The sequence below is a fragment of the Oncorhynchus keta genome, chromosome 20 (assembly GCF_023373465.1).
Source record: "Oncorhynchus keta strain PuntledgeMale-10-30-2019 chromosome 20, Oket_V2, whole genome shotgun sequence".
Taxonomy (NCBI): domain Eukaryota; kingdom Metazoa; phylum Chordata; class Actinopteri; order Salmoniformes; family Salmonidae; genus Oncorhynchus; species Oncorhynchus keta.
This window is the reverse complement of record NC_068440.1, coordinates 5,673,250-5,688,187: the sequence shown is the minus strand read 5'-3', so window position 1 is coordinate 5,688,187 and position 14,938 is coordinate 5,673,250. Positions and strand designations below refer to the sequence as shown.

The following is a 14,938-nucleotide window of genomic DNA, read 5'->3' as shown; positions in this document are numbered from 1 at the left end:
TTTTCATCAGGCAGGAATGCCTTTCAGTCACTGACAGCTCCCGGCGGAACGGTACGAATCTGGACCACACGCTGTAAGCCAGCCCTGTGTTCAGGAAGAATCCAATCGTACCCGAGTGTTGCATATCAAACCAAAGAGATGAGCGCTTTGAACAGAACCCAAGGCCTGTTTCCTGCAATATCCATCCTTCATACTCTCCCTAATGTGCACAGGCCCCATCGAGAATAGTCAAGCATACTGGGACCAAAAGTATTCATTTCCTTTTTCTAGAAAAGGCCGGCCTCTCTTCCACCTGTAGGCTAAAAAGCTAAGAGATTATTAATATGCTGCAGGTGAAGTCAGAAAGGTGGAATCTAACTCTTTGAGGCCATAAGGACATTTTAAACATTTTCCTCCACACGGCCACCAGGGATTTTACTACAGGAATGGAAATCCGGTCTGTGTTATATTAAGATCAATGAGTCACGGTAGAGTTACTCGGACTTGGAGAACGAGCTCTTGGGAAAGTGTTAATTTTCTTCAGCGTGATTGTATGGAGCCGACCGCGGGGCAGGGCCTGCTCATTTTCCCCATGACTGAAATGTCCTCATCTTGCTTTAATGTGCCTCTAGCCAAAAGTGCTTCAGTCGAGGTTACCGTGTGAGACAGTTTTGGTCCGGCTATTAATTAAAGGTGAAACTGATGACGCCGTTGGAATTGTGTGTGTGTGTGTGTGTGTGTGTGTGTGTGTGTTGGCTGCAGTAATTGCTCTTACCTGAGGCTTTCAAATGCCCCCTCGTGCTTTCTCTTTTGTGCGCTCTCCTTTTTTAACGTTCTCTCACTTTCCCCCTCCCCTCATCAACCTCTCTTTTAGGTGATATGAGCCATGATTTATAAGGCCAATGATTAACTGGCTGGAGGAGAAATTCAGTGCCTATAACCTGAATAGATTACATTTTGTCAACCGCTATTCCACTATCATCCTGATAGTAATTTTGCTGCATGATATGTGGCCTTGGAAAAGGTCTGTTCCAGACCTTTAGTGAAAAGTTTCTTTGTGATGAAGTGCGTGTTGCTGAGTTAGTCAGGGATGTGTGAAATGAACGCTAAGCAGGTACAAAGGCAGGGCGAAAGAACAGAGTGTCTCCAACGACATTCAGACAAGTCAGAACCGGTCAAAATGGTGAATTTGCGAACATGGCGTGGTACTTTTCCACTTCAGACGATGTTAATTAGGGGGTCAGTGGTTTGCTGAGGATTGAGACTTTTCTAAGCCCCTTCCCCTCTCTCCCCACTCGTGTTGAACAAGCAACATCCCTCCTCTCACAGATCTGCCCTCTGAAGAGACCTACCGTTCATGTTTACACGGGCACCATTTTGACTGGGCCAGTGTTATTTGTGTGGATAGTGGACTTTATATATGGTAGTCAAGTAAGAACGTTGCTCCTGGATGTGGGAATTCTAGATTACTGATGCTTCTGAACTCAATTCGTTTTTTTGTTATAGCAAAGAGATTTTTGGGTTATAGAACATTAGATCTGTTTTTATACAGGCCTAAGCACTTAAAACCACCCTGTGCTCGTTTCTGTTCAGCCTTGCCTCTGTTACAGCTTCCTATTTCCACTGTGACTTGAGGGAAGAAACCTGCCGTGCTGCGGCAAATCTTTCAGTTTCCCTCCTCACAAAAATGACTCGCAGGTGAAGCCCATTTCCCAGCATATTGGGTTTCCGAGCTGACAAAGAATCTAGGGTTTCCTGTGCGTATCAAAAGATGTTTAACGGGGCCGAGGAATTTCCCAATTCCCAACCCCGGGGGGGCAGTATTCCAAATGGTAGACTTGGTGTTCCAGAGAGGGCTTTGTGCAGAAAGAACTCTGTCACTTTCTACGGGCTTGGATGCAATAGAGCTGAGGTCTTCACTATAAACTTTACATGTTGAAACCTCGTGAGCCACGTTTTGCTTCTTATTGTTTCACTCAAGGTTTACATTTAACTTTACATGAGGTTCATCAGGTGCCTCAGCGAATGAGTCAAGCAGACAGGCTTTAATTGGTATGCGAGTAAAATGTTTAGTGGTCCGAGGTGAAGTTAATTAGCCGTAATGTGTTGCAGCGTGTGTGAGCGTTCACACACATTGACACACCGATACCAGAGTGAAATTGGCACATATGTCGCATGTTATGTTATATTGCAACATTGCAAAAATGATTGTGTCTCATGAATCGTGTTATGGCTTGTTATGATTCATGGTCTCATTTAGGTTTACATTCAGACCATTAGAATACACATTTCTTTCCTTATTTTATCTTCAGGAACTGCGTAAATAGGATTGTACAGGCAGGTAGGTTTACTCTATTGTCCCACAGCCAGACTATCAGTGAGCGTCTGTTTTCATTGGAAACCTTGAAATTGACTTTCTTCCTCCCAGGATGTTGTCTCTTATTGGGCGTCTATAGGAAAAACATCCATTTTTTTTTGGCACAGGCGCAAAATAAAAGTATTTTGACAAAATACTTTTTTATTTTGCACAGTCTATCCGGTTCTTTATGATTCTTGCCTCGTGTTATATTTATGCAGTCTGAGGTAGATTAACCGTCAGTGTATGTGAGGACAGAATTAGTCAAGCGCTCTGTTCTCTTTTGTGAGACATTTTTTGCGAAAACTCCTGAGCCTGGTCTTATTTTGGTCAAACTGTAACAAAGGTTCCCCCAGCCAGCTTATGCAGCTTGTGTTTGTTCACATATGGATGTAGTTTAAGGTACTTTGAGCTGCTTGACCGAACTTTGACACGGTGTTTGTTTGGAGGACTAGAGCAAAGCTTTATGCATCAGAACTTGATGGCCTTTTTGGGGGTATAGAATGTCCTAGCATTGTGGAAGAACTAAAGAAACCTATCTGTCAAACGGTTCTCAAAGTACTGAGCATATTTACCCAGCAGTATGTGGTGAGCTGATCCAGTTCCATAGATCAGCAAGGTCGGCTGGTTTTAATTCTAGCACAGTCCCAGACAGTTTACTCAATCTTTATGAGAACATAAAGATCAGCTAATGCACCCGTAAATGACTACTCTCCGCCATTTATTTGATGGTGGAGTCCAAACTGCGCCCCGGAATGAAAAGGTAACAAATCCACCTATAAGCTCTCCGCGTCAACCCAAGCGTGGCACTGCTTTGAAACGGGAAGGAGCCATAGCATCTAGATTACTTCCTGAACTTTCCAAAGGAGCACTTCAACTGGGTTCATTTCAGTGTTCATCATTCAGTTTATTACGAGTGGTGACCGTTTTGGAATCTCAGACCAACCACCGATCAATTGTTCAAAAGCTCGTCCTAGATATACTGTCAACGCTCGTCTGTAGCTCTTCTTCACTGTGTCTTTGTATTCCAATTAGGATTATAAAGGCTTTATATATGCTGTTATGCATGTTGAAAAAGGAACATGTGGCAAAGTGAGCTACTGGCAACAGAGCCAGATGAACAGATTCTGTTTCCTGGATTTTGTGGTAAATGTCAACACACACACACACTCACCAAGCTACAAAGCTGTCCCCCGCACTCCGGGAATAGCTCCAGGGCACACAGTCTGGTTTTAGGGAGAGTTTGATTTGTGTCAACTTCCTGCAGTAACAGCCCCTCCCCTCCAGTGTCTCAAAGACCATCAATTTGTTTCTTATTATGATCCCAGTAGGGCAATAAAAGTTGAAGCTTCTGAAGAGCGCGAAGAGACATCCGTCCACCCTACTCCCCCTCCTTTCCTTTACCACCACAACCATTTGCTTAGCTTGTGGGGTCAGTGTTTGAACTCCCACTTCGTTGCTGTAGACTTGTAACCTTTATGAACTCATTTCTCAAACCCAATTACATTCGACAAACAAATCCTCACCAACAAACGTCAATTATGAAGCCAGCTTGCTTCTTCCGGTTGTTTGTTTAGCATTAGCATGTGCTAGCGTTAGCCTACAAAATGGCCACCAACAGGTGCCAACCTAGCAGTCCATTTGCTGTTGTCATTATCTCTTAAGACAAACAGTGAAACACCACACCGAACCGATAATAAGAGTAAAATCTTCACTATTGAAACACTGCATCTCGAGTCCAGCCATTCTAGCCCACTCAAAGCCAATTGCTCTCACCCAGTCACCTCCAATCCTTTCCTCCCAGCCAGGTCCGGCACCAGGAAAAGCCGTAGCCATCCACCCGTTCAGGGCCAATAAAAGCCACCTCGTAAATGTGCCTGTGGGAGAGAGATGGGAAGGAGGCCAGGCCAGAGTGGTGGCAGTATTGATCACCGTATGGATCCGTGGCTCGCTGAGTTTACAGATAAACTCACATCTACCTGCACTACTTTGTTGTTTAACAAAGAGACACTCTGGCTTTTTTTCCTTCAGAGAAATCATTGACTTTCAGGGTTCACGTTTGTTTTCCCCAATCCTGGGGAGAGGAGAACGATTTCTTTTGATTGTACAGTGGTACCCAATGGTCTTACAGAAGCGGACTGTAAGACCATTGAAGACTTAACTGTACTGTGAGATAAAATGACTGGCATCAGTGAATATCCTTTAAGGAAGATGAAATGACAGCATAGCAAGTCAAGTGCTTTATGTTGTATTGGTTCTCTCTCGCCCTCGCAGTTAACTTGAGGTTCTCTCAGGTTAACTCAAGGTTTTGAGCGGGAGCAGAGCAACAGACGGACAAGGAATATCTGAGGCACTGTCTGCCCTCTGTCTCTTGTTTTCCACTCCTGTCAATGATGTAAGCCGTACTGTGTGTACGAGCCCATGCGTGTGTGATCTTTTTCGTGTGTCTTTTTTTTCCCTCCCCTGTCTCCCCTGTTTTGGGGTGTGATAATATTGACCGTGTAAGAAGTGAATGCAACGTGTCTACACGGATTAGAGACGGGGCAAGATGGCTCACCCAAGTTACCCTACACTAACCCCATGACCCATAGCCACCCACCCTACTCTAATTACCTCCTCTCACGATAGCGCTAGCTTACTGCTAACTGCACACGCCATAAAGAGAGCCTCTTTGACTTTCGGACACCGCCAGCCATGGGCTTGGCGGTTTAACAAGCTTTTAGCAAAGCAACCTGCAGGCCACAGATTGTCTACTACAGTGCATAATCTCCCTCTCTCTCTCGCCCTCCTACCAGTCTCTCTCTCCTCTTTCTATGTCACTCTCCCTCCTTGTCACTCTCGCTCGTTTCTGCCTCTCTTCTTCCTCCTCTTGTGTATTATATTTCTTTCCCTATGGACGTTCTCCATGGAGACTGACTGCATTCACCACCAAGCCTCCTGCTGGTCACTAGTTGTTCATTAGGTGCAGACAGACCGTAGCTCTGTTCTAATAAATGCCACAGTGCTGCTTGTTATCGCTGTCTCGCTGTCAGTCAGGCGCTAGGCTAGGTGCTGCTTGTTAGTCTCTGGTAAGGATTAGGCAGCTACGGCTCTGACTGGCTGGATTCTTCATGGGCTTTTTTCTCCCATTCAAACCAGTGAAGAGGGATTGTATTTTTTTGTATCTGCCAGCTCTGTGTTAGTTAGGGTCATACCTGGAAGTGGACAATGACCCCCGGACGTAGTCATTAACACTTTGGGGGGGGTATATTTACAAGCACAACGTTTGTGTGTGTATGTGTGTGCGCTTGAGGCATTAACAGATGTCTGTCCGCACTCTAGAGCCCTCGTCTTTCTAAAGGAAGGAGTTATTTAAATAGCCCGCTCGGAAGAAGCCCTTTATCTCTTGAGTTCAAATAATGCCAGTGCGTAGTAGTTAAAGCATGTGTAGATTAGGCTTTGTTTGGGAAGAGAACCCGGAGGGTGATTTTTATGGAGTCCCACTACACGATAACCACATCTTGAACGTCAGTTGCTATAATAGGCTAATTGCCATTTACACAAGTGGCGTTGACCAGCTGAAAGAGAACCCGACGCTCTGTCTGGCCTCTCACTTTCTGTGGAAGGAAAGTAAACAGATAGCATGGACCGGAAGGAGAAGAGGGTTTTTCATGCACGAGAGAATGGCCATAGAAATGGAATTACTAGTAGCGTAATTCTAGAAATTATATTTCTATGAGGAGGTTGCTCCTTTGTTATGGGGTTCCAGGCTTGAACTCCCAGCTTGTGATAAGGATTCAAAGGCAAGTCCTCCTGGAAGGTTAAACGTGTCAATAGTGATAAGAGGCAGGAGTTTACGGACCATTTCCGCTCCCGAATGAACATCTGATTTGACATCACTCCTTGTCTTGCTCTTTGTGCCATGCACGCTACAGTTGTTTAGTTTCACTTTCTTTAGATTTGTGCTGTGTTGAATAATGTGGGTACACGTGTGGCCTCAATTGCCTCTATCTCATTAGGCTCTGTTTTTTTGTGGCTTGATTTGTGGGCTCCACCCTTTGGTTCGTTAATTGTATTATTACTGATGTGTAGGCCCAGCTAGTGAACTGAACTGGGGGGGGGGTTGGTGAAACAGAATAGGCAGCAAGGTTAAAATAAAGTTGCTTTGATCAAATCCAGCCTTTGATCAGCCAGCTCTGGCCTGAATGCCTTTCTGTTGGAAAGTCATTGCTCCTTTTTGAAGGGGAGGCAGATATCATTCTGTTTTATCATCCCCTGCCTTTTCACCAACCGCTCACCGCCGCAGACCTGCCCCTTTGTGACGGCGGAGAGTGTCAGGCAGAGAGACCTTCAAAACACACACTTTACCCCCACACCCCGAGGCATTTAGGGGCAATGTTCACTCATTCCCATAGGCAAAGTCAAAGTAAAACAGGCAACCAGGCATAGATACAGACACACATATGTGAACGCACACACACACACACGCGCCTGAACACATACAGGTTTTGTTCTTCTATCCTGGTGAGGACCGAAACAAAAATTCCATTCAAAACCCTAATTCTAACCTTAAAATAGCCTTTGTCCTCATGCGGATGTGGGAAATGGTCCCTCACATGGTTAGAACACACACACAGAACAACACAAACCTACTTATCACAGCTTCCTTCTGAGAAATGTGTCATCCCTTATGTTATGTCCTCACTATTTCTTTGCCTTTTCTGCAAAAGCAACAAGTGCAAAACTGATCCCAGGTCATTTATTTCCAGGTATATAAGCTGAACAGCACAAGAGCAGGTTTGGAACGTTACAAAAACATTGGTGCACCAAACCAACGAGCACCACCGCTACCACACAAGCACCAGCAAAGCAGGGATGAGTTATTGTTGGCCCTCTTTTGTGGCCCTTTTTCTAAAGCAGCATCAGTATGGAGGGGACATCACACTCGGACTCAGACTGAGGTTGAATGGAGGTTGCCATGGGTCCTACCTAGCTATTCCACTTAATGCACACACGCACGAAGGTGCGCACACACACACTACAATGATGGCAGTGTTTTGCCCACTGTGCAGTAATTTCACAGAGTATGTATGAAGTTGTTGTTTGTAAAGGAAATTGCAGATGGATGACATTTTTATTTACTAGCATTCTATAGTCTTGAGGGGGTTGATGTCTTTGCAAGTCACACGAACAGCATTGTTCAATTTCAGCTTTTCTATTGGCCAGTCCGTTAAGCTGTAAAGACAAACACACGCACGCACGTGCTTCTATGAACTTTTACCCCGGCAACGATGGTGGGAGGAGCTAGACGTTTAGAGAGGGGTTGTTTGACTCTGACACAGTGATATAGTCCGGTGTGGTTTGTTGAGACAAGTGCCCTCTGTGGTACATGGACTACGATGTTCACGCACGTAACGATGGGTCTACCTGGCAGAACATACTGGAGTGCTGTAGCTGTAACGACTAACTATCTTTGGGTCGACTATGGTTTTGAGTCAAGTGGTAAGCCCTTTTGGTGTTCACTTTTCATTGAAGCTCGGTGCTTTCTGCCAAACAATCAGACCGTGGTATCCGGAAACGTGTTCACTGCTAGAAGTATTTCAAAGACAAAAGTGGTGACTATAAGAAAGTTATGTTGGACTTGCGCATTGAAAAGTGGCCTCGGGAACAGTCTAAATGCCCAGTACTTTGTCTAGATTTCTGTTGTTCTCCGTTTCAGATAGCGGACGCGGCCAAGTCGTCCTCCGAAGTGGATGAACTTTTCATTGACGACACAGGGTCCGGGGGCTACTACCCCGAGGATGACGACGACTTTAACTCGGGGTCAGGATCAGGTAAGAGTCTGGTCACAGTAGTCTTCGACTGGGTCGGCAGGCAGGCAGGCTGGCTTTTCACCCAGAGTGGGCATGTCTGTAGAACTGAGGTCTTACTTAGGTATTGAAGCCCTTCTTACAAAACTTTTAACAACATGCAGATGGCCAAAGCAAAGCAGGCTGTAAGAAAGAGCTTTGATAACTGTGGCGAACACTGTTCCCAGTAAAAATGAAACCAGACTCACTTTACCTTCACCTGATCCCATTCTAGAATATCAGGAGGTGGCCTTGTCTGTTGTGATTGAATTATGAATGTGAACGTGAGGTTCTTATGAAAAGCCTGATTTCTCTTAGGTACAGACTCAAACATAGACTGACAAGCAACTGAAAGTAATTGAGTGCTGGTGAAGTAGTACAAACAGTGCTATCTCCTCATCTTGCTCTGCAGGCACTGCTGAGGAGGTGATCGAGGAGGCGGTGACCGTGAGCACGCTGTACATTGCGCCCAAAGCAGAACCCACCCAGGACTCCACCAAAGACTTCACTCCCAGAGTGGAGACAGACACGCCCAGAGAAGACCTGCCTGGGGAAACGCCCTGGAAGCCAGTCAGAACTGAGGTGAGGGAACATAACCTTTTAGACCGGCCCACTAAGCTAACGATGGACCGGCCCACTGGGCATTTGCCCAAACTGCCCTAGGACCAGTCCCTTTCTTCCCCCGTATGGTAGATATTGAAAGATTGGAAATTGTGTGGTAGTCTGAGGGGAGCCTTTCCCCTCCCAAAATAACAGTTGAACATGCATTGACCCCGATGCTGGAATGCTATACATAAAAGTAGTAATTGGTAATAGAGCCCTAATAACGCACTAATACTATAGCATTTTGCTAGACAGTGATCTATGCTCTTAGACCTCAGCACAGATGAAGAGTATAAACCATCAGCCATAAGTCTTAACTCATTGACATAGAATGTCATCAAATCCCTCTAATGCAGTGATGATAATACCCTCCAAGAGGTTCCTCTGGGGATAAGGGATCAAGCAGTCATCTAGGCTCCTGATGTTGCTCTGGTTTTGTTGTACATTATGCTGGATTACTGAATCAAACAGTCATAATCTCCTGTTTTAGAACACTACAGAATCCGCTCTTGTTGGGTGATGGCCTAGATTCTTTCTGGCCTGGTTCCATTGTGGTCCCTTTCTCCTTCCCCTAATCCCTTACCATTCAATATTTACACATGAAGACACTAGGGAGGTGACAGCAATACAGTGACGACTCCACCAACCCCTCCAATAGTTTTAGTGTGGCTTCTGCCATGTTGCTTTCACCTATCCAGTCTTTTCAGATCTGTTAACAGGGATGGTGTAGGGCAGGTGATTTTACTTGGCCCTGGTTTCGGAGATAGAGACCCAAATATGGACCCAGGCATCTATGTTAGTACATAAACTATATCCCTCTAGCTTCCATTCTCCTGGCCTTTTTATGTTTGTAAAAAAAATGTTTTTTTTAAAAACGGTATACCACCATCGTATCCTTCCATTCTCTCCTCCCAGCCCCCAGTACCCGTCACCGAGGATGTACGCAAGAACCAGATCACCAGCACCCCCAGCTCCCCCCTGGAGCCCATCGATGTTCGCTCGGAAAACCTCTTCCAGAGGACGGAGGTGCTGGCAGGTATGTACGGCAACAGCAGCACAGGGGTTCACCATTTTCCACACTCGTCGCAGGCAACAGTGTGCAGTCTTTACACCTGTGTCTACCCATCTAAATGTTGATTATGGGTTGTTGAGCTGTTGAATGGGACATTCTGTCACATCAGGTAATTACACTGCCATGTTATTTCTGAATGTCTGAATGTTTCTTGATTACAACGCTGATTATGAAGTAGGTCAGGTGGCGGGTCTGGAGCGACGCTTAAAGTGTGTCTGCTGCCCAGATTGATGACAAGAAAATCTGCGTTTGGATGTCTGCCGAGTTTTGTTGGTTGGATCTTTGCTGCATCTTTAGCATATGTAGCAACTTCATACATCCTCTGCCATATAACACCTAATAATCTGTAATATAATTGCTATAACATTGCTGTTATACACTGAGTGTAAAAAACAACAACATTAGGCACACCTTCCTAATATTGAGTTGCACCACCTTTTTCCCTCAGAACAGCCTCAATTCGTCGGGGCGTGGACTCTACAAGGTGCCGAAACCGTTCCACAGGGATGCTGGCTCATGTTGACTCCAATGGTTCCCACAGTTGTCTGGATGTCCTTTGGGTGGTGGGACCATTCTTGATACACACGGGAAACTGTTGAGTGTGAAAAACCCAGCAGCGTTGCAGTTCTTGACACAAACCAGTGCGCCTGGCACCTACTACCATACCCCGTTCAAAATACAATTAAAGCTTTTGTCTTGCCCATTCACCCTTTGAATGGCACACATACACAATCCATGTCTCAATTGTCTCTTCAACTTGTCTCCTCCCCTTCATCTGCAGTGATTTGAAGTGGATTTAACAGGTGACGTCAATAGCGGATCATAGCTTTCACCTGGTCGGTATGTCATGGAAAGAGCAGGTGTTTTATACACTCAGTGTACATTGTGTTTATTTCCTGATCAGATCCACATTCCTTAATCATGATGTTCTGCCCACGTCTCTCATGCTCTCTACAGCTTCTGAAAATAATGTATAAAATACATTTCTACCCGTCAACGGGACCTTCCAGAGTTCATAGCGCACTTTGCTCAAATTTTGTGTTAATTCACTTCTACTGAAATCCAAACTAGGAAAATAATCTGACTGGCAATCGCACTCTCTGATGCTGTTTTCCTTTCAGTGTCGGCGATAAACATGTAGAGTGTTACAAATGGACTGGCACTTCAGTTCCCCTTTGTTCTGACATCCGTCTGATAGTTACTGGGAAAAAGTGACATGAATGAGGACAAGTAGGGGACTTCAATACAGTCATGCTGGAAATATATCCCAAACATCCAACCAGTTAGTCGCCTTTGCTCGTTTTGGATTTTGTTGTTTATTCCAAAGTTTGCAACGTAGAAAACATGGTCTAACTATTGTATTTCAAAATTGCTCAAATTACTGGTCATGTAGACAGACATGTGAGGCCCTGACTTTTCGAACTGTCTGCTAGCTAGACTACTTTTTTCTGTTTTCAATTATAGTCATGTTGGCCACATCCACTAAAACCCTGGCCTTGACAGGGCTGTATATACTGTGGATTAGAGTAATGTACAACTCTTGGGTTCAGGAGGCCCAGGCCCACTGTGTAGAAACAGATCTGGCTAGCTAACCTCCTCCTGTCCTCTCTACCCTCCTACCTTTCCTCATCCTGTCCCCTATGGCTCCCACAAACTCAAATGGTCTGTAATCTAATTTACATTTATCCGCTCTACACCGAGGAGCCGCACGGTTTCTGGCTGTAAGCGTGCCAGATATCTTTTTACCCATGGGGCCGAGGCGCCAGTTCAACATGTGGAAATATAACTGGAGCAGAGGGGAGATTGTTTCGCCACAAGAGCCCTAAAACAGATTAAGGGCTGTAAAGAAATCTTATACAAGTATAATTGGAAGAATGATGAAATCCTATGTAAATAATTAGCATGCAGGAAACAAGGGCATGTCCTGGGAGTAATCTTGAGTAGCTTGATAGGGGGATTGTGTAAGAAAGGGCACAGTGCATTCAAAGATCCCTCTCTAGATGCTATAAGCTTTAATGTCCTCTGAATAGCCTTTGACCTCAAACCTCTGACCTCACCCTCTCTCTGTCCACAGCTGTCATTGCGGGTGGAGTTATTGGCTTCCTCTTCGCCATCTTCCTCATCCTCCTCTTGGTTTACCGCATGAGGAAGAAGGACGAGGGCAGCTACGACCTGGGAGAGAGGAAACCCTCTGGGGCAGCCTATCAGAAGGCCCCAACCAAGGAGTTTTATGCATAAAGCCCCGCCCCCTCATGAGAAGATTGACAAATCGGAGTGACAGTTTATAGCAGTCCATGACAACAAGAAAAAACCTGTTCAAATATACTGTAACAACAAAAAATAAAAAGTTAATTGAGGAAAAATTACATAAAGAAAAGCTTTTGCATAGAGTATTGTAATTAAGACATTTTCTTCTTTTTTAATGAAAAGCCAAGCATTGCTTATTTTATGGCATATCTCAGTGTATTTAAACATTTTGTGTATTATTTGAAAAGGCAAAAAAATATAAAAACATTTTAAAAAATCTGTTACGGTGAGAAAAAGCTATTGCATCTGTCTTCTGTCAAAGGAGCTGTTTTTAGTCGCTGACTACTATTTAACTGTAGCAGTATGTATTTGTAAAGAAATGTTTTAAAAGTGGAAATAATTGAATATAATTATTCTGTATCAATCCTATAAAAAAATATTGTCCTAGCATGTCTGGCGTTGATCTTTAAAAGGTGTATTTCATTCATTTATATTTTTTTCTCAGATGTAAAAAAATATATATATATATATATATGCCTTTTGTAGTATTCATGAAGCTTTTTCATCTTCATATTAACGCTGATAACTGTCAATGTAAATGTTCTCCCTTCAGGTTACAATGTCAATCAATCTAGTTGAACTTGAGCGTTTCATTTATTTTTTTGTTCGTCTTGTTTGTTTTCTTTCAATGTTTGTTTTGGTCAAAACCATTTCTTATACAGCATACATGTTAAAACACAGTAATCGGTCTTAAAAAAGCTAAGATGTGTCAGGGGCTCAAGAAAAACACAAGACTTACTTTACAGTATGTCTTGTGGATGTTTTTTTAACATTTAATTTAATTGCATACGACTTCTCATATTGCACATTCACCTCATTGCTTCTTTGCTGGTCTCGTTCAGCTCTGAGTGTTTACGATGTTTGGGGTTAAATTTGGCTCTGGGGCAATGTTTTCCCCTAGTTTACTCTGCCTGTTCCATCTGCCTTTGCTCCTCCCTCTCATCCTCAGCATTCTCTCCATCTCCTCCATGTAAGCGGTCGGCCTCTCCCCTTTTTCTCACTCCACTGTGTTGCCAGTGTTTTTGTCTCCCCTTTGTCGATGGTTTAGCCCGGAGATCCTCGATTCTCAGAGAGCGTGAGGTTGGTTACCAGGAGCAAGACAGAGAAATACACCATGGGATTGTTGTTGCCATCCTCTCTCATTGAAACAGTCACCTCTGCGTGAAGGGTACAACAGGTTGTGAAGTTGCCTTTTGAGCTGTACACAAATGTGAAGTAGACGTCATCTGAACTCCCAACCACCCACATGAGGCCATCCTCCCTGCACCCCCCCCCCCCCTCATTCCCTCCTCCTTTCTGCTATACCCTCCAGTCTGCAATCTCTTTCTCTCTCTCTCTCTCATATTATCATCATAGAAAAGATAGGTACTAAACTGCAAACCAAAACCCAAAGACACAGTATTCTCACCATTGCTTGAACTTATTCCCATTATGGCCACGTTACTCTCATTTTCTTTTCCTTCATTTTTTTTATTTGATTTTTTTTATAGCTTTTTATTTTATTAGAGACTTGACCATTGAGTCCAATTGCTTATTAGTATACAAAAAGATATATATTATATATATATATAAATGCATATTCACAAATGTTTTAAACCTTCAAAGTGCCTACCATTTGGAAATGTACTTGCTCTCTCGGAGAGCATAAGGAGACGCATACGTTACACCAGGAGGATGATGATGATAATGACTGGCATTCTGTGAGCACAGATGACTAATGGTCACCACTTTTTTTTTTTTTTTTTTAAGTCTTACAAAAGCAGACAGTATTGTACCTATACGTTGAAACAACACTACTGAATAAACATTGTGGCCTAATATTGATCTTGTGTGGGCTTTATTGATCCCTGTGTCTTTTTCTCTTCGCGGTTTCTTCTCCCTCAGGCCACAACCAATGACTGAGGAATACTGTATACTGGTCTCCCACAAGATGCCATTTTACAGATGCTTATATCTCGGTAATGATTAACATGAACTATATACCATAAAAGCATCAATTACTTGTCTATTAGCACATACTGTATTTCACCACCCGATAACCATTAAATAAGCTTTGGGCTTTGACTGTCGGTGTTGATGAGTGATGGATGAAGCAGTATCATTTTACTGAACTAATCTGATGGGTTCTGGATTGAGATTAGTATAATGGGAATGTAAAGTGCTAACTGGGAGATTATCCTGCCTCTTGTTTCCATATCTGTCACAGAGATTTATTTTGGACCTTTATTTAACTAGGCAAGTCAGTTAAGAACAAATTTTTATTTTCAATGACGGCCTCGGAACAGTGGATTCACTGCCTTGTTCAGGGGCAGAACGACAAATTTGTACCTTGCCAGCTCGGGGATATGAATTTGCAACCTTTTGGTTATTAGCCCAACACTCTAACCACTAGGCTACCCTCCCGCCCCAAATGTACAGTAGTGCCATAGTGTTCCTGAGGCATCCGGATCTCTTATAGATGGTGAGATTAAGAGCAAGTAAAATCTTGGCTAGAGCGCCAGCACACTACAGCTACTGTAGCATGTGAGCAAGGTTTGTTCATTCAGAATGGGGTTATTAAGGCCTTAGTTGAGCAATGGTCGTGAAGACCCCGGCGCTTCAAAGTGTTGAAATGGAAGACACCATATTTTGGTGTTTTCTTGGAAGAAATGGTAGGAAAGGGTGGATGTGTGCGCACATTAGTGGGTAGCGTGGGCTTGTTTGTGTGTGTCTTTGCTCGCTTGATCAATGGGTTAACAGACCCAGGCTATCACTAGTTAAGGCACGTGTTGTTTCGCTGTACGAATACACTTT

General features: G+C 43.9%; 1 protein-coding gene across 1 annotated transcript in view; it reads left to right on the top strand.

Moving 5' to 3' along the window:
- LOC118399207 (syndecan-2-A-like) overlaps window positions 1-13,963 on the top strand; it is a 34,682-nt gene extending 20,719 nt beyond the window's left edge. The window contains exons 2-5 of the mRNA XM_035795098.2: window positions 8,034-8,148; window positions 8,576-8,745; window positions 9,682-9,802; window positions 11,913-13,963. Coding sequence (XP_035650991.1) covers window positions 8,034-8,148; window positions 8,576-8,745; window positions 9,682-9,802; window positions 11,913-12,076 — 570 coding nt within the window. The 3' untranslated portion in view covers window positions 12,077-13,963. The remainder of the gene's footprint in view (window positions 1-8,033; window positions 8,149-8,575; window positions 8,746-9,681; window positions 9,803-11,912) is intronic.
- Window positions 13,964-14,938: the final 975 nt, after the last annotated feature.